This window comes from Crocodylus siamensis, chromosome 11 (assembly GCF_052110815.1).
Source record: "Crocodylus siamensis isolate JL-2025a chromosome 11, ASM5211081v1, whole genome shotgun sequence".
NCBI classification, from domain to species: Eukaryota; Metazoa; Chordata; order Crocodylia; family Crocodylidae; genus Crocodylus; species Crocodylus siamensis.
In genome coordinates, this window is record NC_143405.1 from 61914441 (window position 1) to 61941614 (window position 27174).

The following is a 27174-nucleotide window of genomic DNA, read 5'->3' on the forward strand; positions in this document are numbered from 1 at the left end:
ACCCAAACCTTCTTTATTCTCGCCCACCATTTATAGTAGCTCTCTCATGCGTGTCTATGGACCTTGCTGTGTCAGGGTCTTTATGAGCTATGAAGTTGTTTTTCTCTTTTTATGCTGTGTTGAGATGATTAAACAGCTTTGTTGGTTTTTTGGGTGGATTTTTCTTTCTCTGGGTTTCGCAGTCTTCAGCCATTGAAACAGGAGGTTACTGCAATCTTCAGCCTTGTCAAAACAGGAGGTTACTGCAGCCTTTGGCTGTTGAACTGTGAACTATCTTATCACATGCATACCACATTCAAACTGAAAGAGAAAAATAAGAGTGGTGTTATACACAGGCTAAGCAGAACAAAATAAAATGGAGTTTAGCTTAAGAGAAGTTCTACAAACGTTTAAGTAATATAAAAATAGAATAAATGCAAGTTAGTTAAAAAGCTAAATGATATGACAATTGAATGATTATGAGTGGTTATATGAAAACAAACATCAATTTTAACTTGGCAGTCTGATCCCGTGTATCATCCCAACCCTGCACACCAGTTCAATCTAGTACATAGGGCCATTTCATACAGCCTCCCCACTGGTCTGGACATTTAGTAGCAGAGGAGCAATGGCAGCATTAAATGCCAGGACTGTAGAAGCCCAATGTACCATCTAGTCTGCAAGCACACTATTCTAGTTCTCCAGCTGTGGTAGGGAGGAAGGAATAGAGAGCATGGTTTTGAGGACTGGCTTAGTGCATGAAATTCAAATGAGCCATGAAGTCTTGATCATTTAAGAGTGATATTGTAGCCATGGTCATCCAGAACTTGAAAGAGCCAAGGATTTCTTAGGGCGATATCTCTTACTAGACCAGCGCTGCATAGCTGAGATAAAGTTAGGACAAGCTTTCAAATCCAGGACATTGATGATTGTCTAACTCTATCCTAACTATGCAGTTTGTCCATAAAAGGTATCACCTTAAGAAATCCTTGCATCTCAGATAATAAAGTCTTGGCAAAGTGACTTTGCAAGCATGTGACTTGTGGAATTGTGAAATCCTACATTTCTAGAAATTACTAAGCAGTCCAAAATATCTAATGCAGCCTTACATTACTTAAATCATATGGTGGCTTGTCAGTCTTCTCTTTAGCCAGTAGGATTCCCAGCAAAGAAATAGTCCAGCAGCTCCCAAACTGTGGGTCAAGACCCCAAATGGGTTTGCAACATCAGCAGTTGGGGTTGCGGGGGTGGAAGGCTGTGGGTTGGGAGTGAGGAGCCATGCTGCAGAAATGGGGCCATAAATGTGGTCTTGCTATGGAAAAGTTTGGGAATCGCTGGCATAGACATTTTGTCCAGATATCCTCATATCGTGATTCATTCAAAAAGAGTTCTAAAGGTGGCAAGATCATTGAGATGCTGAGTGGCTTATTTATTCCTGATCTCAGTGAACCCATCATCCAACTCCAGCCTTCAAGAAAACACATTCTCCTTCCTGTACCATTCAGTCAGTCGTGACTGGCTGGGGAATCTGAGTGAGGTCCTATGTTTCCACCAAAATTCTTCCCCTGATGAGGCAGAATTATGCAGGCTTAATGAATGTAAAATCCTGATCCATTTTACAATAGTAGAAATCATTAAAAAGTGCCTTAATTCATATTTCTTCACCTGGCTGCCAGCTTTCCTGTTTCCCTTCTTAGATGATTCACCCTATTTAAATTTATCACTTTCAGACTTTGAAAGTTCCTTTCCAAAGAAGCAAAATAACACTCTACATCATTTGTATAAAGTAAAATGATATGGCTTGGCTTTAAGTAGAAGAAATAACCCTGTTCTTTTCTCCAAGGGGATTTTTATATCTCCTTTCCACATTGAATTGCACTGTCCTCTAGTGGATATCTTGAGCAATTGTTATTTGTTTAAATGTGTCATGCCAGTCTGATATGGTATGTTTAATCTTTGTTTGTAAATGGACTACAGATGTGATCTAATAAAAAAAATATAGTGGGTTTGAGTAAGATTTCAGTGTTGGATAAGACGAGTTACATTTAAGCTGCCGTCAAAATAGCAAATTTTCAAGGCATTCATAAATGTTCATATCCCAGCTATCAGTGGAAGCAGATAGATATAGAGCGAAGATATAAATGTATGATTCAGCCTTTTATTATACAGAGTTGAGTATTGCAGATAACATGCTTATCTCACTTCTGGGGTAAATTCTATAAATCATGAATAAACTGGTGTGCAATCCTGCTGCAGCTATGAGTTAACTGTCATATGCATCCATCCATCCTATATTTTTCTAATTTGTAGATAGTTTATGTTCCAGTGGAGTAGTTTTGAATATAGTACAAGAGACCACTAAAACTTCATTGACACTTCATTTTAATGCTGCTGTAATATTTTAAAATGTTGTCCAATCCATCGTTTTACCCTACAGAATGCTAACTTTTTCAGAGTTCTGCCAAAAGTTCTACAAAAAGAGATGCCTTTTGGTAGGGATCACCCAAAATCCAGAATAGGAGATATGTCTAATTTTGAAAAGAAAATGTTTTTTTTTAAATGCCTTCCTCCCTCCTCCCTGCTTATAATGTGCAAATTGCAGGTCTTAACCAGGAAAAAAAAGGGTTTGTTTTACTTTGCATTTTAATCATTATACTGTTGGCTTGTGCTTTTCTTCAACTTGTTTTTGCAAAAAATCTAGTGCAATTAGTACATTTGTAGATCTGCATCAATATGTTGTTAATATACCATGTGCAGAACCAAAGTAAAACACAGATCTATGTTTTACCATTGATTGTTATACAAAGGTTCAGTTGGCTTCACCATTCACATAGGGCTTACACAACTCTTGAGTCATAGGTTGTGATCTGTAAGCCCTATCCAATGCTGGCAAAGAAGTAAATTTCCATTTAAACAGGGCTTTTTTAAAGATAGTTTTGTGATTGAGGCATTAGATGTAGGCTTCAGGAGATTAGGTTTCAATTCCAGGCCTGCTACAAGTTATTTGGGAAAGTCCCTATGCCTTTTGTTTCTCATTTTTCCAATGCTTCCTTTCTCTCACCTTTGTCTTCTCTGTGTAGTCTCTCATGTTCAAGCTGAAACAACTTAGCTACATTTGAATTTTCCTATCCTGTCTGCACGTAACTTTTAGAACATAACAGCTGCTGAATTCTACCAGTCGGCAACTCGCCATTTGAAACAGCTCCAAATATACGTGTGTCCATATCCTTTGATTTTTCATGATTACTGGTTTTCCTCTAAGATGTCAATAGATAAAACCATTCAAATGAAAGCCAGCTTGAGATCTTCTAAAATTTCCATATGTAACCGTACCATCGAAAGGCAAGGCAGTTTAACAGCATGGGTGTGTTTTTATACTAGGAGCTTGTACCCCAAGCTCCATCTCTTCATTCCTTGCACCATCTTAAAATATTATGTCTCCTCTCTGCCAGGTTTCCTGTTTGCACCCTGGAGGTAATAATGACACTAAACTTTCTCAGATAGGTTTGGTGAAGATTCACTGTTTCCCTTGTTAGAAGTACTCGACAGGCATTAGCTGTTGTAGCAATGCTAGTAATATTACCTTCAAAAAGTTTAATACTTGTTCCACCAACACTGATGGAAGGGGCAGCAGAAAGGCTGTCCAACCCCGTACAGAACTGGGCACTTCCAAAGAACATTTTACTTCACACATCTCTAAACTATAGCAGTTCTCTATAGGTGTTTTGTCAACTGTAGTCTCACGATCCATTATGGCTAGGGACCTACTCAAATCACGATGTCACAATTTTCACAGAAACGGCAAAAATGGCAATTTCCATGAACACTGTGAAAATGGCAGTTTCATGATTTTGCATGGAATCACCAGGAAAAAAAAATTGCTAAATGTACTAAGTTTAATAAAATGTTGGGTCCTTGTGAGAGCTAGCATCTTCTGTGCCTGGCATCCTAGCCTACTGGCACAAATGAGAGCAGCCAAGGTGGTCACCACTCCTTCCATCACTGACTGGCTGAGAAGGCTGCCTTATGTGCAGCCCTGCCTCTCTCTGCCAATCAGTGGTGAGGGGTGGGACCATGTGAAGAGCAACTCTCTTCACCAACCAGCAGCAACGGGTGGGGTTGCACAAAAGACAGCCCTCTAGACCGACCAGCAATGAGGGGTGAGGCTGCCGTAATAAGCCCACAAAAATGGTGGACAGCACTGTGATTGGCCTGCAAAATCGCCCATCTGTCATCTTGATTTGGGTAGGTCCCAAATTATGGCAAAGTTTTGCTGTAGCTAAAATGAGCAAATACATATACAGGGCCAAAATTCTGGAAAGTGGCCTCTACCTTTCAATGTACATCCCAAATCGCAAGTACTGAGCAACCCACAGTTTCAGCTAGTGTTTGTGGGATTCAAGGGGTTCAGGCCCTAAGAGTTTGTGGAATCAAACACAAGTGTACATTATGTCATTCAAATTAAATTGATATGCAGATTTTGCTACTCCTGTGTCTCCCAGCCTGACTTGAACACAAAGGTTATTTACACACCCAAAATCAAGTGTTCAGCACATGGTTTTAGGAATGCAAATTTCAAAGCCTGTTTAGCTCACTGAAGTGTTTCACTTGAAGCTCTGTCCCATTTGCATGGGATTTTGTCAGGTTTCCATTTTTTTAAGGCTAAAAGGAAAGAGTCGATAACATGAACATATGGGCCTTTATGCCAATTCTAAGGGCAGCACAGATCTTTGCTGATATAGTGGTCTTTGTACTTGGGCAGACCAGTCTGTGGGTGAGGCTCCTATCTTTGTGATGTTCCTGGGAGCCCTGCCTTCTGTCTCCATGTACATGTCACTACTTTATCCAAATGCAATAGTCTGGCTGTCCAGACCAGATCAGGTTCGCTAAATATAGCTTTATATATCCTGGGGTTACTCCTTCAAGGAAGATTATCGATATTATACCTGTCAGATTAAAAACAAAAACTAAAAGTAGGCGGATGTGCATCATCTACTCTTTAGTTTATTGATCCCAAATTCTCCAAAAACTGTCACAAATCCAAGTGGCATCCTTGAGAGCTTAGCTTGACTTTGACTTTGCTTCTCTCTTTCTCTCTGAAAAATTCTTGCTGTAAACTTGCATACACACTATTGAACATGCATCTCAGAGGTCCCATGTGTCGGTTACTGCAGCAAAGATCTAGAATACAGTAGGCAGAGAATACGTTCCTGATGCTCACCTGCTCATTCCCATTGTTTCAGCAGCTCCCTTTGAGTTCAGCTTCCCCAAGTTTTGTGCCTCTCAACCACAGACAATCCAGACACGTGTAGAACAAGATTAAAAAAAAAGCATGAGCGATCTAGGCTCTGATCCTGACACACAGCCTTCCTGGATTAGTTTGGACCAGGGATTAAGCCTTTTTGTAGGCCTCTGATTTCTCCTCCTAACATGCTACTGCAGGGGCTTGATGCTCTCAAACTAGTAAAAGTCTTTGAGATCCTAGCATGACACAAGCACCTGGCTGGATGCTGCTGGCACTGTCCTTTCAGATGCATAATTCCACTCTTCTACAGTATCTGCATCTCTGACATCATAAATAGGGGCCTACTTAAATCGCGGTTTTGCTATTTTTGCAGAAACCATGAAAAACAGCAATCTCTGCAATCATTGTGAAAAAATGGCACTGGCTGCGACTTCCCAGGAAATCAACCAAAAAAACCAACTTAATAAAAATAAGGCACTGGCTCCCCAGTGGGAGCCAATGGTCCTCACTGGCACTGCAGCCCAGTCTCACAGCCTGCCCAGGAGGGGAAGGCGCTGGCTGGCAGGGTGGCATGGAGGGTAGCCGCCAAGATGGCAGGTGCCCTGTTGTGCCGCTCCACTAATCGGTGTTGAGAGGCAGGGCTGCATAGGACAGCCAGCAGTCAAGATGGCAGCCACCCCCTTGTCCTTCTTCCCTCTAGGGCCTCTCCACTGATCATAGAGTCATAGAAAATGAGGGTGGGAAGGGACCTCAGGAGGTCATATCTAGTCCAAACCCCTGCTCCAAGCAGGACCAGCCCCAACTAGATCAGCACCAAGGATTGGGACCTCTCCTCTCCGCCAGTCAGTTCCTGGGGGGCGGGACTTTTCCACCAATCAGCACCAAGAGGCAGGGCTACCACGAAACAACCACAAAATCACCTCTTCGGGCTGCAACCAAGCGACGAAAAGTGCTTTCTTTCAGTCCCTAATCATAAAGATCTGACAGAATTCAGCACAAAGATAAAATGGCATTAGAAGAGGGCAGAATACTAAGAAACAAAAATATGTTGACAGTAAAGTCATGCTGTTGCCACCATTGCAAAGTGTTACAGAATCCAAGATGAAGACACCAGAAAGACCCTGCTGAGTTATTGACAGTGACCCATCTGCAAGATAGTCCCTTCCACTAATCCTCCAAGGTTTTACTCCATCTACCATTGCATCCCTTTAGCAATGGAACGAGGAAGAGTCGATCGATACGTTTAGGTACCTGGAAGTGTAAAGATATTCTGTCAGATCTCAAGCACAGTGAGCTGTAAGCAAGGGCTTTGGCGATGTAGCTTTCAAATGACTGCTGACATAGTTTTCCTGACATTTGCTCTTCAGCTACAATAAGTGGATCAAGCTTTGGAGCAACAGGTTACAGCAAGGTCAGAGAGCAATATCAGTAATTTTAGAATATTGTTTATAGCCAACTGTGGGTCCGGGTGTTTGTGTGTGTATGTGTGACAGACAGACAGATATCTGACATTCATAATAGCTGGGGAACTATTACAGGAGATTAGTTGTTCCTTCTGTCACATGCCTAGATAACATTAATTTGTCTTCAGTAAAAGTATTTCACACAAAGAATATTAGCAGCTGCTTTGATTTTAGGGATCTGAGTATTGCAGTAATTATCTTCTTGAATTACTTTTCTCACAAACACATGCGCGCACACACACTTCATAAAGAGATGCTTAAAATTATTCACTGCTTACATTAGTAAGATTCATTGTATTCAAGAGCGCTCTTTATTTTAACTTAATATTTTTTGTCAAGCTATCAGAAGTATTCCCTCGCTACTTCTCTGGTTGCATTGTTTTGTCTGCGCGTTTCATGTATTGGTCAGGTAGTTCATTCTTCTCTCGAAATCTGCACCTGATACTTCGTTTTCTGTTTGTCAGGAGCAGAGCTTTATCCTGTATTAAATGTCTGGCGCTAACGTGCATGATTGTCTGAGTCAACTCTAACAGTACTCCAGTAAAGATGAAAAGGGAAGAGAAATAGAAACTTGCAAGGTTCAAGTTTTCTGCCCTCTTCCATCTTTGCCATCATATGCAATATTCATATTGTTAGTGAAGAGTTTGGAAGGTGCTCAGCAGACTAGAGTCCTGCAGCTGCAGACAGCTAGACGGCTTGGTTATAGATTTTATAAATGGGTTTTAGGCAAGCAGAATGCTTTATGGATGCCTCTTCTGTTAATTCTTAAGTGTATGAGGACAGAATATTGTGATACGTTTTGGGAAGGCCTCGGTCCTTTATAGAGAGGAAGAAACATGTGGGAAGTTCCCTAACAGGCTAATTGATATTGTATAGCTGCACAGACTTTGCGTAACGCAACAGATGTACAGGAGCGGTCACTTTTTTCTGCCCTGGATGCTCTTGGTCATTTTAAACGTAATAGCCTACTGGGTTTTTTAAGTTATCTCGGCAACTATAGTACAATTATTACATTTAAAATAGTAGAACCCTTTTTTTTTTCTTTTTCAAGTCTTAAATATGTAGACTTCTTGAATGTTTTGTCCTTCTTAAAGTTTAACTAAGAAGGCATTAACTGCATATAAGTTACATTCTTTAAATACACATTTTACATTGCATACAGCCTGTATAATGTTTTTATATATATATATATAGATAGATAGATAGCTATATATCTGTATATATAGCTATAGATAGATAGATAGATATAGATAGATATATACACACAAATATGTGTGTGTGTATGTATATATCCAGAAGTCTGTGTATGTATGAAAACATATGAACATGTGATACTGACGTTTTGCGGCATTATTGCACATCCCAGCAGTGACAAAAGGCTAAGATGTTTCCTGTAACACCTGAGTGCTGACAGTCTTTTCATCTTCCTTCACTGATGCTTTCCAACATGAGTGATTAGGAAAGATGGACTGTATATTGTCTGTACCACTGATAATGATGTTTTCACGTTACTGTTAGTTGTTTGTACTTCATTGGAAGGGCAGAAAAGAAGTTAAAGCTATCCTTGGTGGAAACAGCAACTCTACTGTCAGTGTGAAAACAGAGTTAACTTGAGGAGATGTTTTCATCTAGATTTCCCTATTCAAAGTTACTGAGATACAGAATCATCTTACAAGGTGTCATTTTGTATGGAAACATTAACCGTTAGTTATTAAGAGGCTCTTCCAGGTGACTGTTCTTCGTTGCAGGCAGTTTGCATGGCTCTTAGTATGCATTTCATGTTCCAAGTGTGTTAATATGCTCTTCTTCCCTTATGCAAGGGTAGTTTCTTTTCCCCACTGCACAGTTTCCATGCACATCAAATCTTTAAAATCCCTTCATCCTAGTACAGTATCCGAATACTCAAGTTTCTTCAAAAGATCATCGTGTAGAAATACAAGATCTAGTCAGGCTGGGGAAGTGAGTATAAATAACGTTCACAAATTCCAGTAGAGCTAAAGCGAATCCCTGCATCATTTGGACTGATCTATTGGCTTATTTATAAGATTACAATAAAATCCAAGATGGAATTCTCCGCCTGATTCAGTTTCTTATTGATTGAATCCTTTTAGACTCCTCTCTAATTTAACAGAGTATTTTTATTAAAGCCAGGCATACAAACATCAATTATCCAAGCTGCATCTAATTTCCTTCAACATACTTTTTTTCTCCTTTAGCTGCCAATGGATTAGAAGACCTGATTAGAATTCAGCTTGAAAACTGAAAAGCAGATCTTTAAATGAGAATGCCTGCATTGGGAATTAAAATATCTGTATTGGGCAGAAAATCCTCTTCCTTATCTTTAATAATGTAAACACACTTGCTTAAGTTGATCTGTCATATGCCTGGCGCAGCGTTCCTAAATTAGGAACATACATTAGAGAAGACAGAGAAGCATCTGTCACATGCCCTGCTGTTACAATGCAAAGTTACAATACCCTCTAATGTCACAGCCCTTTCTAGATATTTGCATAAGTATTTTTCTATCAGGAAGATTAACATGCTTATAGCTTGACAGGGTCTGTTTTTCACCTCTCATCACAAAGGTTGTGTGTACACACAAGCACGCCTCTATAAGTAGGTGCATGAGAGAGAAGGAACTTCTAGGCTTTTTGGCTTTATGGGTTTCTACAAGGGGAAGGATTTGGACAATAGAAACCCAGCAGAAGTAAGTAAAGCATGGTAAACTTCATCCAAACACCTGGAAAGAGCTCTAAAAGAAAAGATTGTGAAAGAACAATATAAGCAAGTGGAAAGGTGCCATTTAAATAGTAGTGTTGACACACCTGTATCTAAGCTATGTGGAAAAGAGATGAGTGAAGGATGTATACTGACATCATGAGTTCAGTTTTTTCCTTATGACATCTAGCGTGTTCTGCATGCGATGTGGAGCTGCATATAATACTGCATGGCTAACTCATAGTTGCTCGTGTGCACACCGTACTTAAAAATGCAGTGATTCTCACCTTGTGTATTGAATTATAGCACCTGCCTTCTCAGGAAGGTGTTCTGATGTTGGGATTTTTCAGGAAGGCTATCAGAATTAATTATTAGGTTCATAACATCAGAGATGGGCTTAGTGCTTTAGAAAACACATCATGGAGACAGGGGGGGACTGCCCAGAGGCTCTTGGAAAGCTAAACTGGATGACTCCTATGCCAATAATAAGATAAAGAAAGAGGTACGGGGAGATAGTATCCTAGTGGGTCAATAATAGAAGGGTAGGTGAAAGAAGTGGCTTTTTAATGGGAAATTTGAGGGGAGCAAAGGGGTCTGTTTAAAGCATAGGGAGACGAAGGCTGGTCCGGATGTATAGGGCAGTGTGATGAAAGGCTGTGGAGCTGAGATTAGCAGAAGGTGACAAGAGGTATTAATGAGCTGGTTCCATTTGCCATCTTAATCTCATTAAAATTATGCTAAGGTTAGCATTCCCTTGTGCACTATAAATAGAGCATATGTGCATAATAAACAATATTTTTGTGATACTACGAAGGATACTGCTGAAAAAAATCCTGGTAGTAAGGGAAGTATTGTTGTTGCTGCTGCTGCTGTTTCAAGGATGTGACCGATGGCAAAAAAAGTTAATAATGTCAAACCTTTGATCACGCTATATGAGGGGGTCTTCAAGAGGAGGCTGGACAAATATGTGGCTGGGTGATATGACCCCAGCACCTGTTCCTTCCTGGGGCAGGGGTTCAGACCTGATGATCTGTTTAGGTCATTTCCAACCCTACCTACTATGATACTCCTATGAGATTGCAAGGCACAGGAGTTAATTATAACGTTTTGCCAGAATGAAACATTTAACCCAGTTCTGTAGGGGTAGAAACATGCACAAATGCAGGAAATTTCCTTGACGATGGCATAAGCAAGGGTTGCGTGGACCTGGAGCAGAATTCAGGGATGCTGACTTCTGTCACACCAACTCCTGTCTTGACTCAACACCGCTTGCAGTCGAAGTGGCTGTGGGTGGAGTTGTGCCTGTGTTTGAGCCACACTGCCAAGAGAAACAGCAGACAGCAGGATGCTGGATCTGTCCATGGCCTCTTCTCTTTTCCTCCTAGCCTTTCTGGATGCAGTCTCCCCTCCTTAGTACCAGATTGCAATTATGAGACCTCTTTGCTTTCGACTACCTCTTCCTTCCAACACCACAAGGACAGGCCATGGGAACCATGAATAGCAGTGAGGCTGGGAAGGTGAAAACCTTCCTCCCTGGGTGACTGGTAGAACTTGGAGTATACTGGTGAGAAGGGCACATCTAATGGACGAATGGGTGATGAGGTATAAAAACCCATTGCCTATTAAGAAGGGCATGTGTTTTCACAAAATTACATTATGTGGAATGATAATCTTGTCAAATTAACATTTATTTGTTACAAGCATAATTTTAGATGGCTATTACTATATTGTTATGTACTTTAATAGGTTCTCCCCCTCCCCCCACAGCACATAGTTGAATTTTACAGTGTACAGTGCAAACTTGTATGTGCTGATGGCTTTGGATGTTAAGATTTTAAAAAAGGGGGAAGGGGCCTAGGGACTATCCCCAAATGTGTTGTGGTTATGCTGTGCAGGATAATTTAATTGTGAACTGGGTGCAGGAATTTCAGTTCCTGAAGCTGATGAATAGCCGTTTCTAGTGGGTGTTATCAATTAATCTGTTGTAATGAATTCTCTTCATCACCTACCTTCCCTTGTTAATTATAAAGGATTTTCTTACCTCTATTTATCAAGTCAGGACAAGTATATTACTTTTCTGTCTGTGGTACTTTTAATAGAGCATGTGTGCACACTGTTTCATTAAGAATCCACATGTTAAATTTCATTGCTCAGGAAATTCAGATGAATTGTTTGCTGCAGGATACAGGCACTGCCTGAGAGTTTTACAGACATGTATGCATGTGCATGCATGGTCACTCACTCATTCACACACACAGAAAGTAGTCTCTTAAAATATTTCCTATCCCATGATGATACTTAAATATCTGAATGATATTGACTTTGGTACATGGTTTGTAAACTATTATAAAATTAAATTTCGTACCCCGTGTTGGCCTTTGTACTACTGGTTTGGGAAGTAGCACCCCAAAAGGTGACTATTTCTGGTTTTCTTTTTGTAGGTTGAAGCAATACTCGTCAACATTTTTGGTGGGATAGTGAACTGCGCTATTATTGCCAACGGTATTACCAAAGCATGCAGAGAGCTGGAACTGAAGGTACCATTGGTGGTTAGACTGGAAGGTGAGTAGTAAAGGTTTGGGGCCATGGTATACTCTCAGTTAAATGGTGCCCTGCTTTTGTCTGCTTTGCTCTCTCATTTTCATAGGAAGGATGGACAAACTATTGTAAATGAAGTGGGAATAGACCCCAGTCCTCACCCACAGCATGACCTGAAGTTAAACTGATGGTCTCATCCTCCAGTCCTTATTCAGGCAAAACTCTTGAATGAAGGCTGCAGCCTTCCTAAAGCCTCACCCAAGCCAGAGCACCTTTGGTTTCAGAGAGAGGTGGCTTTGGTTGCTCCTGCACTTGGTTCCATAAAAATGCATATCAGCTGATCTTTGGAAAATGCCACTAAGCTTTTCTCTATTCCTAGGTGCTTGTGGTAGGAAAGGAAGGGTTGCTTTCCTTTCTAAAAAAAAAAAAAAAGAGGGGCAGGGTCAAAAAAGGAAGGGTTTTTTCAAATCAACATAATATTCATATATACATCACCTTTCTCAGTGGAGAAGCACATTTGGAAAGAGTTAGCAGCAAGTGTTTTTAGAGACATTTCCCTAAGTAACATCAATATCCATGCTATAGTGATATTTTTTTGTCAGCAAAAACATTAATTTGCCTTAACACAGTTACAGCAACATCTAAAAACATGAGAGGCAAGATTACTCTTTTAAGCATCCTACTAAATTCTTCTCTGCCTGTGTCTCTTTGATAGATCAAAGAATGCAAATAGCTTTCCTGTAAGACTATTACCAAGCTTGGTAATTCACAAATTTACGGTGCAGGCTGGTTCATATTGTCTACCAACCGTATGGTGTTACAAGGGTGTAGGCATCCTCGATCATTTAACTGTGCTACAAATGAACGTTATTACCATGTTATAGCAAGTTTTAGGGTGTTTTGCAATGATCTGTAGTTTATTCTCTCTGATGAAATTGTTTTTTCTATTTTAATGCCTAGTATAGACTCTAAAGCTACTTCTTTTTATTTGCCACTGTGGCAGCTGCTGGTGCTGACTGCCAGGGTTTGAGTGCTTGGGAGACAAAGCAGTTTTTAGGACAGGGGATGGCCAGCTCTGGAATTGGTCTGCCACGTTATGGGCCTTTGGATATGAGAAATGTCCTCCTTCTGGATTTTGCGTGGAGACAGATGATGATGGAGGGTGTCTTCAATTAAGTCAGCAGGTGCCAGTAGCCCCTGGTACAGTTGTACTTGAGGTTCATTCCCCTGTAAACAGAACAGCCTGAGGCTGGTCAAGCAGACTTCTGCGTGGGGGCAGGGGACAGGACAAGGAGTGATGGCCTTAAATTGCAGCAAGGGCAATTTGGGGTTCAGTATTAGGAAGCACTTTCTTCCCATGAGGGCGCTTAAGCACGGAGCAGGCAACCCAGAGAGGCTTTGGAATATCCATCCATGAACGCTTTTAAGAGCCAGTTAGACAGACGCTTGACTGGGATGCTTTATAGATTCATAGACATTGGGGCTGGAAGGGACCTCAGAAGATCATTGAGTCCAGCCCCTGCCCCAGGGGCACGAAGTCAGCAGGGATCATAGTTAGTCCTTGAACAGGAGGTTGGACTAGAAGTCACATCTGGAGGTCCCTTCCAGCCCTGCTGTGCTATGATTCTGCCCGTTAGTTCTCTAAGGTGCCACTTTGCATGATTGTGACAAATATATTCCTTCCCTGGCCAGTGGCATTGTCCACCACTGAGTGGCTGAAGTTACTCCTGGTCCAGAAAACGGCAAGGAGGGAGATGGGGAAGGGAAGCATTTCACAAATATTTCTTCAAAAATTTTCCAGCCCAAAAAATAAACTTGGGAATGTCAGCCAGCTGTAGCAGGGGGTGCTGCAGCCTCAGCACGGCAGAGCAGGTGCACCATCTCTCAGGATCTTTGTGGGGAAAGAGTCCTCCATTCAGCCTCCCCTGGCTATTCAGGCTGGGTATGGAGGTGTCCCCCAATATGTGCACCAAAAGCCAGACAGTGCATTTCTAACCAGCCGAAATTTCACCCTGCACCAAGCAACAGTGTGAAAAGGTTCAATGGTGAAAAAGCACCATCTGTTTTCATTAAAAGAAGTAGCTTCCTCTCACCCAAAATGTAAGTGCTACAATACAGGGTTTCTAGGGCTTCCCTCTTAATGAGGCATGTCAGCCTCATGGAGCTCTTTGTCTCAGCAATGTAGCTGCATTTCCACATTCTCTGCACCACTATGACTTGCAAACTAAGTGCATGTAACATAAGGGAGGCTGCAGACTGCGGCATACCATTGTATAGTTTCTTATGCTGTGCTTTCCACCAGAGTATCAATATCTTCCAGCAGTGCATACGCAACAGGAACTTCTGTAGAAACCATCTATTCTAGCAAGTAGTTGGGGGCAGGATTGCAGAGTGTCAAATCAAGCCACTTGGGCTTTCACTGCATGCTAAAACTTTGTCCGGCCACCTAAGGAAGAGCAAACTAACAAAGTAATTTAGGACTGGTGAATCAGAGAGTAAGTTGGGAGGAGATCCGTTCTAGGAAACCTCAGTGCCTGATTGTCATTCTTCATTCAAGTCTTGGTATCAGTTTGGCTCCCTGGTATGAGAGCACCATCCCTTTTCTTCACTTAGGATCTGTTGCTGCCTTGGAAGAATTTTTGTAGCATTTGAAAGCAGGTATTTCACAGATGGTCGTTGCCTTAAAATCAAAGAAACCAAAACAAAGAAAACCTGTCCCGTTTGCTGGGGATTCAGGGAATTTGTAATACACCTATTCCGTGATCCTGTGTCTTGAGATGCTCTTCACTGCCTTTTCCCTGCCCGCACTGGAGGAAACTGCAAAGGCAAAATCAGCCCTTCGGGAAAGCGTAAAGCAGCCGTGGGTACTATACTCCAGAACCAGCACAGCACTGAGTAGTCCGACTTTCTCCCTCTCATCGCCATGCAGAGCGCTGTGTTGCTCCTGCATTGAAGGGACTCTCCTAAGCGCCTGTTTGCTACCAGAGCGAACCCTTTAAGAGCAGGTCAGACTCACCCCAGTTGCGTCTAGGACCTGCGTCTCGAGGAGTCCTATGCATTGCTCAGTCCACAGGCCTTTCTTGAGCTAAAAACAGATGGACAGCAGTTCCCTGCCCTCCCCTTCCTGTGCATTCTTGGTTTTTAAGATGTATGTAATGTTCGTGTGTTGACCAGTGTGTCAGGAAGGTGGAACTGCTGCTATTTCCTTAGGGGAGGGTGCCCAATATAATACCATAGTTCTACTTGGCATGATATTTCGCTCAACCACAGTCTTTAATCCCTTCTGCTTCCTAGGTTGACTACTTGAAACCCACCAAACAAAGCCCCTATGATGATTGCAACCTTCAGACATTGTGCTTAGACAGTGATTGCACGACTCTCCCCTTCCTCTACTTCCTTAATCCTTCAGCTGAGCTAGACTGACTTCGTTTTTTTAAATCCTCCTCCAGCAGTCAATTCCTCCAGCCCTTTAATCAGCTGTGTAGCTCTTCTTTGAACTTCCACTGGTTTATATGAGCCCAAAATGATTTTAAATTAATAACGAACATTATAAACGCAGTAAAGGCCACCCCAAGCATTTTAAACCATTACCGGTCCTCTTTCACATTTCCTAAGAAGAGAGATCAGCACTGGTGGTTTTTTGTACTCTGTTTCATACGTTTTCCCAACAGAAGCTTCATGATTATTCCCATAAATCTAACAGATTTGTGGCCTGTGCTTTAAGGACCCACATGCAATGTATTACAAATGTCTTGATGAATAAAGTTTTAATCAGTCAAATCTGTCTTGATTTAGCAGGATTTTGTGGACAAATCTTTGTTCTCAGCTGTATAATAATTACAAGCTGTTTTACCAGTGGATAAAGAAAGGATTACTCTCCTCTTTGAAAATGGTAACTTTATAATTACATGTATTTACTTGCCTTATCAGAAAAGAATTCACCAGCTGAGACGCGGGATTATTTTTTGTTTAAAAGGCTCATGGGTGACTGGAGAAAACTACATATTCTGGGGTTTTATCTTTTGCAGGCATAGAGGCCTTGCTTCTGTTGGGAACTTGCAGTAGTTGTACTGGGTTTTTTCGCCTCTTGTTTTTTCCCCTTTTAATATTACAGTCTGTTTCAGCAGTGTTCTGCATGAGCTAACTTGAAATGTTGGAGTAAAGCCAACATTTGTCTCATTTATGTGGCCAGAAAAATTGAGCGTAGGGGATTGGGGGGGGGTTGTTTTGTTTTTTTTGTGGGGGAAAGGCAGGTTGTCTTTAAAGGATTTAACTCTCTCAAATAAAATGGACTTTTCTTCTGTGACTTTCTGGTTCAAAATCTGTAGCATACCACCTCTTTCCCTCAACCAATTAACCTCTTGCAAACGCATCTATAAGACAAGAGCAGAAGAGGAAAACTCTGCCCTTGTAGGAGGCCCATGCTCAAATGTAGTTAGGACCACATTTTCAAAACTGCCTCTTAAACGTCCGTATCTAAAGTCACCCGTCCAAATTCCTAACTGTGCATTTAGTGGCTTTAGCATTTTTGCATGTTCAGAGTTTCAGATTTTCACGGTCAAAAAAACTTTTAACACACAATTTGGCCAGTTCACATATCTGAATGCCACCTTTGGTTCCATTTTTGAGCACAAACTATGTTCTCATTATAGAATTATACACCCCCAAAAAACCACCCCAGTCACAGAACACCCAAAATGATATGGCTAACAAGGATACACCGTATTACATACATAAATTTAGGAGAGCCCTAATACAAACTCCATTCAAATGTCCTGGTTTTGAAAATTTGGTGTACCTCCAACCACTGATTTTCATCCCAATTATGGGATGACAAGGAAGAAACAGAAAAAGCTATGGGGAAAATGAGAGTAGAAAGTAGAGAGAAGAGTACATGCAATAGAAGTTAAAAGTCATGGAGTAGGATCTCTTGTTGGCCATATTGGCAAAGTCTACCAAAGACATAAGCTACCAAACAGTGTTCAGCTGGCAATAACTTTCATCTTAATTTAGTGTTGACTGGTAATTTAGTGAAAGGTTTTGTCTTCTATTCCCAAAGACCAGAGTCTTTCAGATCTTCAGGATCATTGATTACTGGCTCATTAATTGTTTGTGAACTAACGGAAAGGAAATGCCCTGGATTCGTGTCAGCTAGCAGAGGCTCTGGCCCTTTATTATTTTAATTGCACATAGTTCATTGAGGATGAAATACTGCTGATATAATACATGGTCGGAGTGGGTGGGCCATGATTCATGAGTCTTTCAAAGACAAAATCTGATTGGTGAAGTATTTCATCATGGTGCTACAACCAAATGTCCACTACAGAAGGATGTAGTATTTTTCATACGATTTCTCTTGCTTTCATGCACACAATTGTGCAAATATTTTTTCCTTTTCAAGCCTTACTTCCATCAAAGTGCTCAAAAGGTCTGCTAAAGTTTTGAATCCTTCCTGACCCTAACCTCTCAAAATGGCAGTACATTCTGTTCTTTGAGTGTTTTTTGGCCTTATAGTTGTTAATAAAATTGCTGCGGTTTTTTTTCATTCAACCATATAACGCTCCCATATTCCACAATTGTTACTGATACAGTTTGGACAGTGTATACTGATTTCTTTTTTTTACATATTACTAAAAATGCAGCAGTAAAACATGTTTAAATAAAATAATTTTAATCAGGTTTTTTGAGCTATCATTACTTAAATAACTTGACTCATTGATGGTAATGAAGATGGCAAGACAATAGAAGAGAGAATGTGAGAAGTGACACGGCACGTGCAACAGTCCTTCCAGGTGTAGGATTTAAAGGGAGGAGATATATGCAATTAAGTGGAATTAACCTGAAAAGATGTGCTGGTCAAAATGCACCTAGCTGGTTGATGTGTAGAGTATTTGGTGGGGGGGTGGGCAGTTTGAGAAGGATAAAGAGGAAGATTCATTTCTCTCCCTCCAGGAAGGCACTGTTTTACAGCAGCCCACAAGACCATGCATTTTCACAGCAGCTGTCCTGATTACAGTGGAAGTGAAGGGCAGGTTATTTTGCTAGCCTGTGTGTGGAAGTCTGTTTACAGTTCTCTGACACCATCCAGTGGCAGGAGGTTAATGTTAAACTGCTTCAACGGAGGGTTGGGGTTTTTTTTCTTTTTGCTGTAACTCCTAGCATAAAAGCTGTCTTACAGTTTTTCGTCCTGTTTCCAACACTTTCTGATGCTTCAGGTTTCAAAATCTTCTTCCTATGTTTCTGGACTGAGGGATTTGATTCCAGTTCTGTATTTTATCCATCTGCCTAAAACACATTACCGTTGCTTAGATAACAACGCAGACTGATTTTCTATATCTCTCTAATTCCATGTCCTGAACACATGGTTGTTTTGTACTTCATACCAAAATGTGTCACTCTGCTTTTCCAATTGCAAGGCTTTTTCATTTTTCTATTTCCATCGTTTTGCACAAACCCTTCCCCTTTCCTTTTTTTGGTAGCTTATGCTTTATATTGATTATGTTAATATACCTCAGTCAAGTTGCATATGGAGCAATCAGTGTGGTGAGGCTTTGATCTAGCGTATTGCTCCTTTTCTGACCTACCAGTAAATTAATATCAGCCACTTATTGGGCACATCTACACATGCATTTAAGCACAACTAAATTTAGCATTAAGCAATTTTTGACAGGTGTCTACATGCACAGGGACTTGAGACTAAAGTTAGTGCCAAGTCCATGCAGCCCTGCCTTGTGCCTCTAGTGACTGGGCAGCGCTGGCACAAAGTTAGTGCCGCGTCGCATCTACACGTGCATTGATGCGCTTTAACTAATCGTGCTTAAATGTGATACCGTATGAAATTCAGGCGTGATTAGTCTCATTTCACCATTTTTAAGATGCATTAAGGGTATGAACATGTAGACGCACACCTGTAATGTGCATTATATTAAGGTAATGCACATTAATGTGTTTCGTATAGATGCACCCACTGAAGAGCAAAAGTCAGTTTTAAATACTTGGTTACTGCAAGCAAGGCCCCTTTCTGTCAGGGATTTGAGGCACTGCTGTGTTAACTTTCCATACAAGCTACCAGCATACTTTCAATGTGCTGCTTCCATGCATGTGGATGAAAAGCATGGACTCTTCTGCCAAGGCCTTTAAAACCAGGTACCTTACTCCTCTTACAGCCAGCTCCCTCTTCAGTCACAGAAGTAACGAGACCTGCTGCTACTGAGATACCTTTGGTCTCTCTTAATGCAACGGGAGTGAACCCTGGGTGACAATGGGTAGTCCCGTCCAGCAGGATAGAGCTGTCATCCATTGCCATGTACTGTATAGTTTTAGACGGTTTCATTAAAAATACCAGATCGCCTTTAAAATCCTGGGCATTTTGGAAAGTTGTATGAATCCTGAGTCTGCTTACTGCGTGATTAATAATTAAGAGTATAATTAGAGTATAACTGCAAATATAATTAAATTTCAGTTTGGTAGGCCTAGGAATTATGAAGTAATTAAACATTTTGACATGGCAGATGAACGAAGAATTTGATGTGGGGGACGGGGGTAGTGTCTACTTTTTAAAAGAAGCAGTTCAGCAGGTCTTTCACTGCTGAATAATCTACTATTATAAAAGCCTTTGTCTGTCTGGCTGTCCATAATACTTCATTCGCACTCTGATTGGTGGTCTGAAACAACCAATCAGAGTGCTCCAAGAGCATTCTGGAAAGGACCCAAAGGGGGTTGTGGGAGCGGGCCTGGCCCTGAAGGGGCGGGGGGAGGGTGTGGTCCCGGCCATGAAGTGGTGGAGGGGGTGGCTGGAGATGCCCCCCACCCTCCCCGGTCATTCTTGACGGGCAGTTTGCTAGTAATAATAATAACAATCCTGAAGTGTGAACTCCACCTACCACACAAATTACAATTTATCTTCGTATTCTGCAGCAGTGTCCTGGCATATTCCTGGGTGGTATGAAATAGCCTTCAAAATGACTAGCATCCTTGCACGCTCATTTAGGTTTAGTGCTGATGAAAGGGCTGAAGCCGCATAGATTAAATACTGAGATGACGTTCGTTACGTTCTAATGGCAAAGGGCGGCTAGGGTCTGGAACCTACTTCCCAGAGAAGCGGTGCTGGCTCCTACCCTGGGGGTCTTTAAGAGGAGGCTGGATGTACACCTCGTTTGACCCCAGTACGCTTTCCTGCCATGGCAGGGGGTCGGACTGGATGATCTGCTCAGGTCCCTTCCGACCCTAGAAACTATGAAACTATGAAAGTAAAGTCAAAATACCATTTGCCTTTATCAGGTGGCTTTCATGCTGTGTTCATAAGAATAGTTCATTTAAATGTGCAAAACGGAAGAGGGTCAAAGAGCCGAAGTGGCTCTTGAAAGAAAGAATTTGTTCTGCAGGGATGTTACTAAATGAAAAATGGGTCTGGACCTGCATTGGTTTCATTCAGTTTCTCGCTGTGCTTTTCACCGTAGCTCAGGCCGGTGACTCGGAGGGGAGCCTCTTGCAACCTGAGAAAACGATAAAGTGCTTGCAGGCTGTAGGAAAGAATGGAGGGTGGACAGGAGAGTGTAGAAAAAGTAGCGTCAAAGAGACTTGTCTTAATTGGAAGGAATATGAGAAGGAGTTGGAGAGGGAGGGACCTGAGAGTCAGTCGCTGAGTGAAAGGAAGAGAGGAGGCAAGGGAAATGGGGAAGGGAGTCGAGATGAGTATATCAACTAATACATAGAATGCATAAATATGTAGATCGTTATATATAGCTCATATATACTTACCTCAGAAGTGAATTATTGGAAAACTTTCAGTATTCCTCAACTTTTTAGCCAAGCAAACGATAGAGCTGGCAAAGAGTGATAAGTTATTAATTTCTGTGGCCTGAAAGTTGCTTTGATGACTGTTGGAAGAGGCCAGTAAGTGCTGTTGAACCAGCTGTTCCACAGTTCATAGTGAGAGATTTTACTGGCTGCTGGACCTGGGAAAATGAAGGTTTTTATTTGTTTTATAAAAACAAATGAGTTTTTAGCTATGAAGAAGGAAATGGAGTACTTCAAAGTGTAGGTGTGCCATATAAAATCTATCTGCCAAGAAACAATGGCTGCTAACGTTTTCAAAATAAACGCATTGTAAAAGGCAGTGCCGTTCTGAGTCTTCAGCTAAGGGTGTAAAACCAGCTGCAGCACACAGAAGGCATTCTCAAAATAGTCATCTAATTTCAACGCAAGAATTTTGATTTGCTCTGAATTGATCTAAAGAACGTTTCAAGTTTGTTTTTTACAAACATTTGAATACTCACTTTTTAGTCACTCAGATATTTAAAAGGAGCAAATGAAGGTTTTCAAGTTAAAAGCAATGTTGTCACTCTTAAGCACAGTTTGGGGAAAGGATTACTTTAGGATTTTGTACCTGGCAAAATTAACGTGGTTCTTTGCTTTTCTGCTTAGTTGATTTAATTCATGCAGCTGTTTGACAGGTGTTGGAAATGGAATTCAGGTTTGCCTCGGCTCGCAAAGGGTGCAGGAGACGCTTTTAAGGGATAGCTCCTCAGTCCCTGAAGGAGAGTGAACCCGTCGCATAGCTCCCTAGCGACTAAAGCCCTGGACGTGCTCCTAAGGTTACTACAACTCGAAGACTTCGAGAGTGAAGAGGTAGCCAGTGGGACAGGGTGCAGCACTAGAGGACACCAAGAACTCAAGGAATCAAGGGCTATGTTTAAATTCTGATGAATCGATTTAACCTGTAGGCCTAGATTATGCCTGGGGTCTCTGTAGCTGTAGCATGTGAGCACCTCTGATATATAAGCCAGATCAGAGTTTGACCCATTGTCAAACCAGGCTTTCAGCTTTTTGCTTCACACATTTCTACAGCGGACCGTTCTGACCCAATGTTGCTCTCTGTATCTTGAACAGCATGGTAAAAATGGGAACCTGAACAAAAGAATGGGCTAACTGCTCTAGTTCACACATTTCTTAATATAGTCGTGGGGCTTCGGCTACTTCAAAGCATCTTTTAGGTTTTATTTGCCTCCTTTGCACAGCATGTTCAGTACATGTTTGCTAGCATCCTCCGAATGGGTTATGGGGAGGAACTCGACCAACTTTTTCTTGTGTATCATAAAACGAATCGCGCTTCTTACCAAGTGAAAACGGACAGTGTTTTCAGTTTGGTGTTTCTGGGAGATGCCAAATATCTTGCCTCAGACCAGGTAAGAGACTTCAGGGAACAGACTAAATTCATGCACTCGCTGTGCCAGAACATTTCAAAGGGCTCGTCCCTCTGTAGTATTAATAAACAAAGAGCTGTGGGATATGAATGACAATCAGTCATCTCTTCTAATTAATCTGCTCTCATTTAGCTATGCACTTGCTTTTTATAGGAATTAGACAGTGTGAAACACACCCTTCCCTGAAATGTCTCTTTTAATTTATAGCCTTTTTTCATGACTGAGAGTGTGTGCTCTTTCAGCCAACCTTGAACGGGGGCTCCAGATGGAGTACTGTCCTTTGAGCGCAGGTACGGAAACACGTTAACGGCCGAGGGACAGGCAGTATTTGTGCTTCTCATCCGAGCCAGCTCTTTTTGAGTCAACATAGGTGAATGTTAGTGATCATTACCTGTTGTGATTAATTGTAATATCGCCATCTTGTGTACATTTCTTTTACTATTCAAGGCATTTGATGAACGTAAAGGACCCAAGGCACCAGGTGCTGACAAAGCTGGAGATGTCAAGTTTCAGTTGACATTAATAGTCACCTTGCTTTTTGATGTCAGTGGTCCTCTTTCCACTGTGGTGCCCCAGTCCTCACAATATTTCTGCAATGTAATTAGGTATTATTTGAGGGAAGCATCAGAGCCAGGATTGGATTTTTTTGGAGTTCTTGCCTTCTGCCCCCCCCAGCACGGTCTGCTAATTAAAAACTTCCTATTAAAAGTGAAATGCTGTCTGTCTGGTACAAATCATTCAGCACACTGACAGAGGCTTAACGGAATGTGTTTGTAACATTTATTCTGTAGCTAACCCCTCCGTTTTCTGTCTTAGGCACGAATGTTCATGAAGCCCAGCGCATTTTGAAAGAGAGTGGGCTACCCATCACTTCTGCGAGCGACCTGGAGGATGCAGCAAAGAAGGCCGTAGCTTGTGTAACAAAAAAATAACTCCTTAAACACATTTGCCAGCCAAGAGCCTGTGGTTTACAGTGGTGACATTCCCATTATTGTTTCAGAGAAAATTCTTAGGCGGTGTCTTTGTTTTGTATTGCTGGATTTAATTTGACATACATGACATCCGCAGTCCAGAATGAGGTTTTCCATATTTTGAAATATTTTATTCAAACAAGTAAGTCCTTGATGAGCATTCAAATTGAGAATGATAATAAATAATTAACATTTAATTTCACAGAGTCTTTCAAAATAGTGTAGCTGACAGACTGGTGTAACAGTCCATTACTATCATGGTCGACATGACTGTTCCCAAATACAAAAAATAAAGGTTGCAGATTTTTTTTTTCAGGACAACATTTTAGTTTATTTTTAATGTCTTGAAAGGTCAGGAAACTAAACCCTAAAAGCTGAATAATGTATTTTAATGAATATCAAAGATCCTATGCGAGTTCACAATCTATATTTTTTATTGAAATATTGAAGATGATTTGTTTTATTCTTTAGAAAAATGGTGCTTGTATCGCACACCATGCCTTAAGACGATATCTGTTTTCAGATGCAAAAAATATACCTCACGTTAGAAAGAAAAGTCGAGTTATATTCACCTGTGGTAGAGAAAGGACTTTCCATTCTTACACTATACTTGTTAACAAATGAGTTTTTAGCCATGAAGAAGGAAATGGAGTACTTCAAAGTGTAGGTGTGCCATATAAAATCTATCTGCCAAGAAACAATGGCTGCTAACGTTTTCAAAATAAACGCATTGTAAAAGGCAGTGCCGTTCTGAGTCTTCAGCTAAGGGTGTAAAACCAGCTGCAGCACACGGAAGGCATTCTCAAAATAGTCATCTAATGTCAACGCAAGAATTTTGATTTGCTCTGAATGGATATAAAGAACGTTTCAAGTTTGTTTTTTACAAACATTTGAATGCTCACTTTTTAGTAACTCAGATATTTAAAAGGAGCAAATGGTAGTTCTCAGTGCTTGACTATCCACCAGAATCTGTTTTGATTGTATATTCATTTGTAACATTCATGTTCAAGCTGTTGTTTTTTTATGCAAGTCATTCATTCAGGGAACAGAAAATAATACCAATGACTTGCATAACTAACCAACACAATACAAATCTTAGACCAGGAATTATTTGCTGAAATTCATGAATGATTTTGAATAATGAACAAATGAGAACATGTCGTGATCTGTTCCCAAATAATTTGTCTGGGTCAAATTTGCCTAATAAATTATTCATTGTGAATTATGTGCTCAAATCTAGTCAATACTGTATTTTATTTGGGGGAAAATGTAATTTAATTTCTTGTTGACATTTCCATTAAAACAGTTACAAGTGAAATATTTGTACTAATCTCTCATACGCTCACATGCATGTGTATATGCAGACACGTGCATATGTAGAGACATACACACTTTGTGGTTAGATTGGCATCAGAAGTTGCTGCAACCTCTCCTTTTTCTCAACCTGTTATCCATGAGAAAAGCACATGGCCATTAGAGGGATACCAATATGAAATATTGTCCATGTAAGAAAATTACTCGCTGATTGAAAGAGAATGAAAAACAGTCCATTTTAATGAGGGGGTGTGATGGACTGCTGTACAGTGAGATTCATCAGAAAAGCAAATGCTAACTTTAGACAATAAAAACACCTCACCATGCCACTGTAGTCTAGGTATGGGAGAATAGAAACATTTCTGTGAAGGAACCAATAACATGATATGGTAAAGATTTTTTTAAGATCACTCTGTATCTAATACACGGTATCAAAGTCAGTAATTATATGTGTATATACAGGTTAATCAGCTGATTAACTATGTCTGCCCACCCCCAACTACATGATTGAAAACTTGCCAAAAACAGTCCAGTTCATGGCATAATTCAGACCTCCCCCTTGTGCAGTTTTAAGCGAGATCCAAAAAAAAGGTATTAAGGTACCATTCTGAGGACCTACATCCTCAGAGAGTTCAGTGGGAATTAGAAGCTTTAAAGCCCTTTTTTAATCTGGGCCTTTGGGATTTGACCCTAGGGGGAAAAAACTCCCACTGAAATACATAGATTCAAGATGAGCAAAACATGTTTTTGACAAATTTACCAAAAAAAAATATATCTCAGTTTAATTGCCAAGGGGTCATGGCCTAACAAAATTTCGTGTATGCTTTAGGCTCCAGTTTATAGTTCCCAGATCAAGAGGAATTTTTACTGCCCCAAAACACCCGAGGATCACTGAGTGGCCAGGCTGCCACTAGTGTATATTTAGAGGCCTAGTTAAGTGTGATCTGTGCACTCCATTGGAAGCTGAGCAGTTGTTTTGTTCCATAAAAGTCGCTACAAGTGCCACTTCAACAGCTTCTTATTGCAAATGTTCCCCAAATCAGGTCTCAAGCATTGTGCAGTGCTCAGCCAGTCTGGAAAAAGCCAGCTAAGAGCATGTACAAGCCAATGTGTATGTAAAGCAAGCCATGGTAAGTCACGCTCAATCTTTTCTTTGAAGGGTTTATTAATCCAGAGGTTGACATTTCAAACTGAAGGCCTGTAGGTCTCATCCTGATTGCAACTGACCTTGTGGTCAGTCTTTTGACTAGATGTCTTTGGAGTTCTTCCAGCAAAAGAGCTGTGAGGTGGCAGCTGATGTTCTTAACTCACATTTGCGTGCCTTTTTAAGCATGAGAATACCTTCTATTATGCAAAATTCTTAACCTTACAACAACATGTTGCTGCAAGTCGAGAGTCAGGCAGTGATCCCAGCCAAGTCATCCTCATCTCAGAGGTGGTACAGTATCTGTCCTTCCAATGAGCACCACTACTGATTTTGTTCATCTCCTGTTGCAGCAATTAGGCTGTCGCATTTAGAGGATTCTCTGGCTTGCGTTCCTTTTTAAAATGCATGCCATCATTTGTCCACCATAGATGTAGCAACTTGCACAGAACCAGGAGGGAAGAGTTGGGGTGTGAGGTGCCAGAAATTAGTCCATTTGCCCAGAGCTAGAATGTTAGCTGTGGTTGCTGTATCTCAGTAAATTTCCCCTCTTCTCAATCACCGATTCTACAGCCTCATGGTAGTATTGGGTTGAAATTTCAGTCTCATGAAATTTCTACCAAAGCCTAGAAATAGGTTGGAATGAATGTGTTGGCTTTCAGTGCCCAAAACTTCATGAGCAGAGCATATTGTGACTCCAGTTTCTGGAGCTAGAGACAGAAATGACATGTAAATCAGTAAAAGTTATCAGAAACCAGCTCAAATCTATAACACAACAGAAGTTCAGTGCACATAAACTGGTTTCAGCCATTTTGAAAGCAGTTTAAGATAAACTTGGATGGATGTAGTATCAGACTGAACTGATTTAGGTTAAATCAGTTTATTGAACTTTTGTCTCAGATCCCCTCCAGATTCAAGTCAATTCAGCCCCCCAGCATCCCAGGATGCTTTGCATCTCCCCCAGAACCCTCTCCCTTGCAGGGTAGGCGGGCTAACTTTGGCCCAAGCTGTCTGCTCCAGCCCAGCAGGGTTGTGTGCTTTAGCGCCCCCCAGCTTCTGGCCTGGGCCACTGCTGGCATATAGCTGCATTGCTGGAATCAACAGTGAATGTATGTTCACTTGCTTATCGGTTCAATCTAGCAACTTAGACTAACCTGCGAAGACTGAATTGATTCAGCCTCGGGCTTTTTGACTGTCTGTACTTAGCCTAGGAAATGGACTATCTGAAGAACAAAGAGACAAGAACTGAGGCAGAATGGAAGAAGTTTGCTGAAGCTGCATTTCTTAAGGTATGTTGCACCCTCTCCTATCTCTGCCACACATACACGATGGTCCCTTCTGCAGCAGAGTTCAAAAGATTAAGCACCAGATGGGAATTTTGAGTCCCAAAGGTACCTTTGGTACCAACAAATCCTTAGGAAGACAAAGTCCACCGTGAAGGTAGCCAAGAGGTTGATCATAGAATCATAGGGCTGGAAGGGACCCTGAAGGATCATCGGGTCCAGCCCCCTGCATGAGCAGGAAAGACATCTGGGGTCAAATGACCCCAGCCAGGTGACCGTCCAGTCTTCTCTTGAAGACCTCTAGGGCAGATGAC

General features: G+C 41.2%; 1 protein-coding gene across 3 annotated transcripts in view; it reads left to right on the top strand.

Annotated features, from left to right (window-relative positions):
* SUCLG2 (succinate-CoA ligase GDP-forming subunit beta) overlaps window positions 1-24437 on the top strand; it is a 164608-nt gene extending 140171 nt beyond the window's left edge. For all 3 annotated transcript variants that reach the window (XM_090022437.1, XM_090022438.1, XM_090022439.1), the window contains exons 10-11: window positions 11847-11967; window positions 22965-24437. In XM_090022437.1, coding sequence (XP_089878563.1) covers window positions 11847-11967; window positions 22965-23080 — 237 coding nt within the window. In that variant the 3' untranslated portion in view covers window positions 23081-24437. The remainder of the gene's footprint in view (window positions 1-11846; window positions 11968-22964) is intronic.
* Window positions 24438-27174: the final 2737 nt, after the last annotated feature.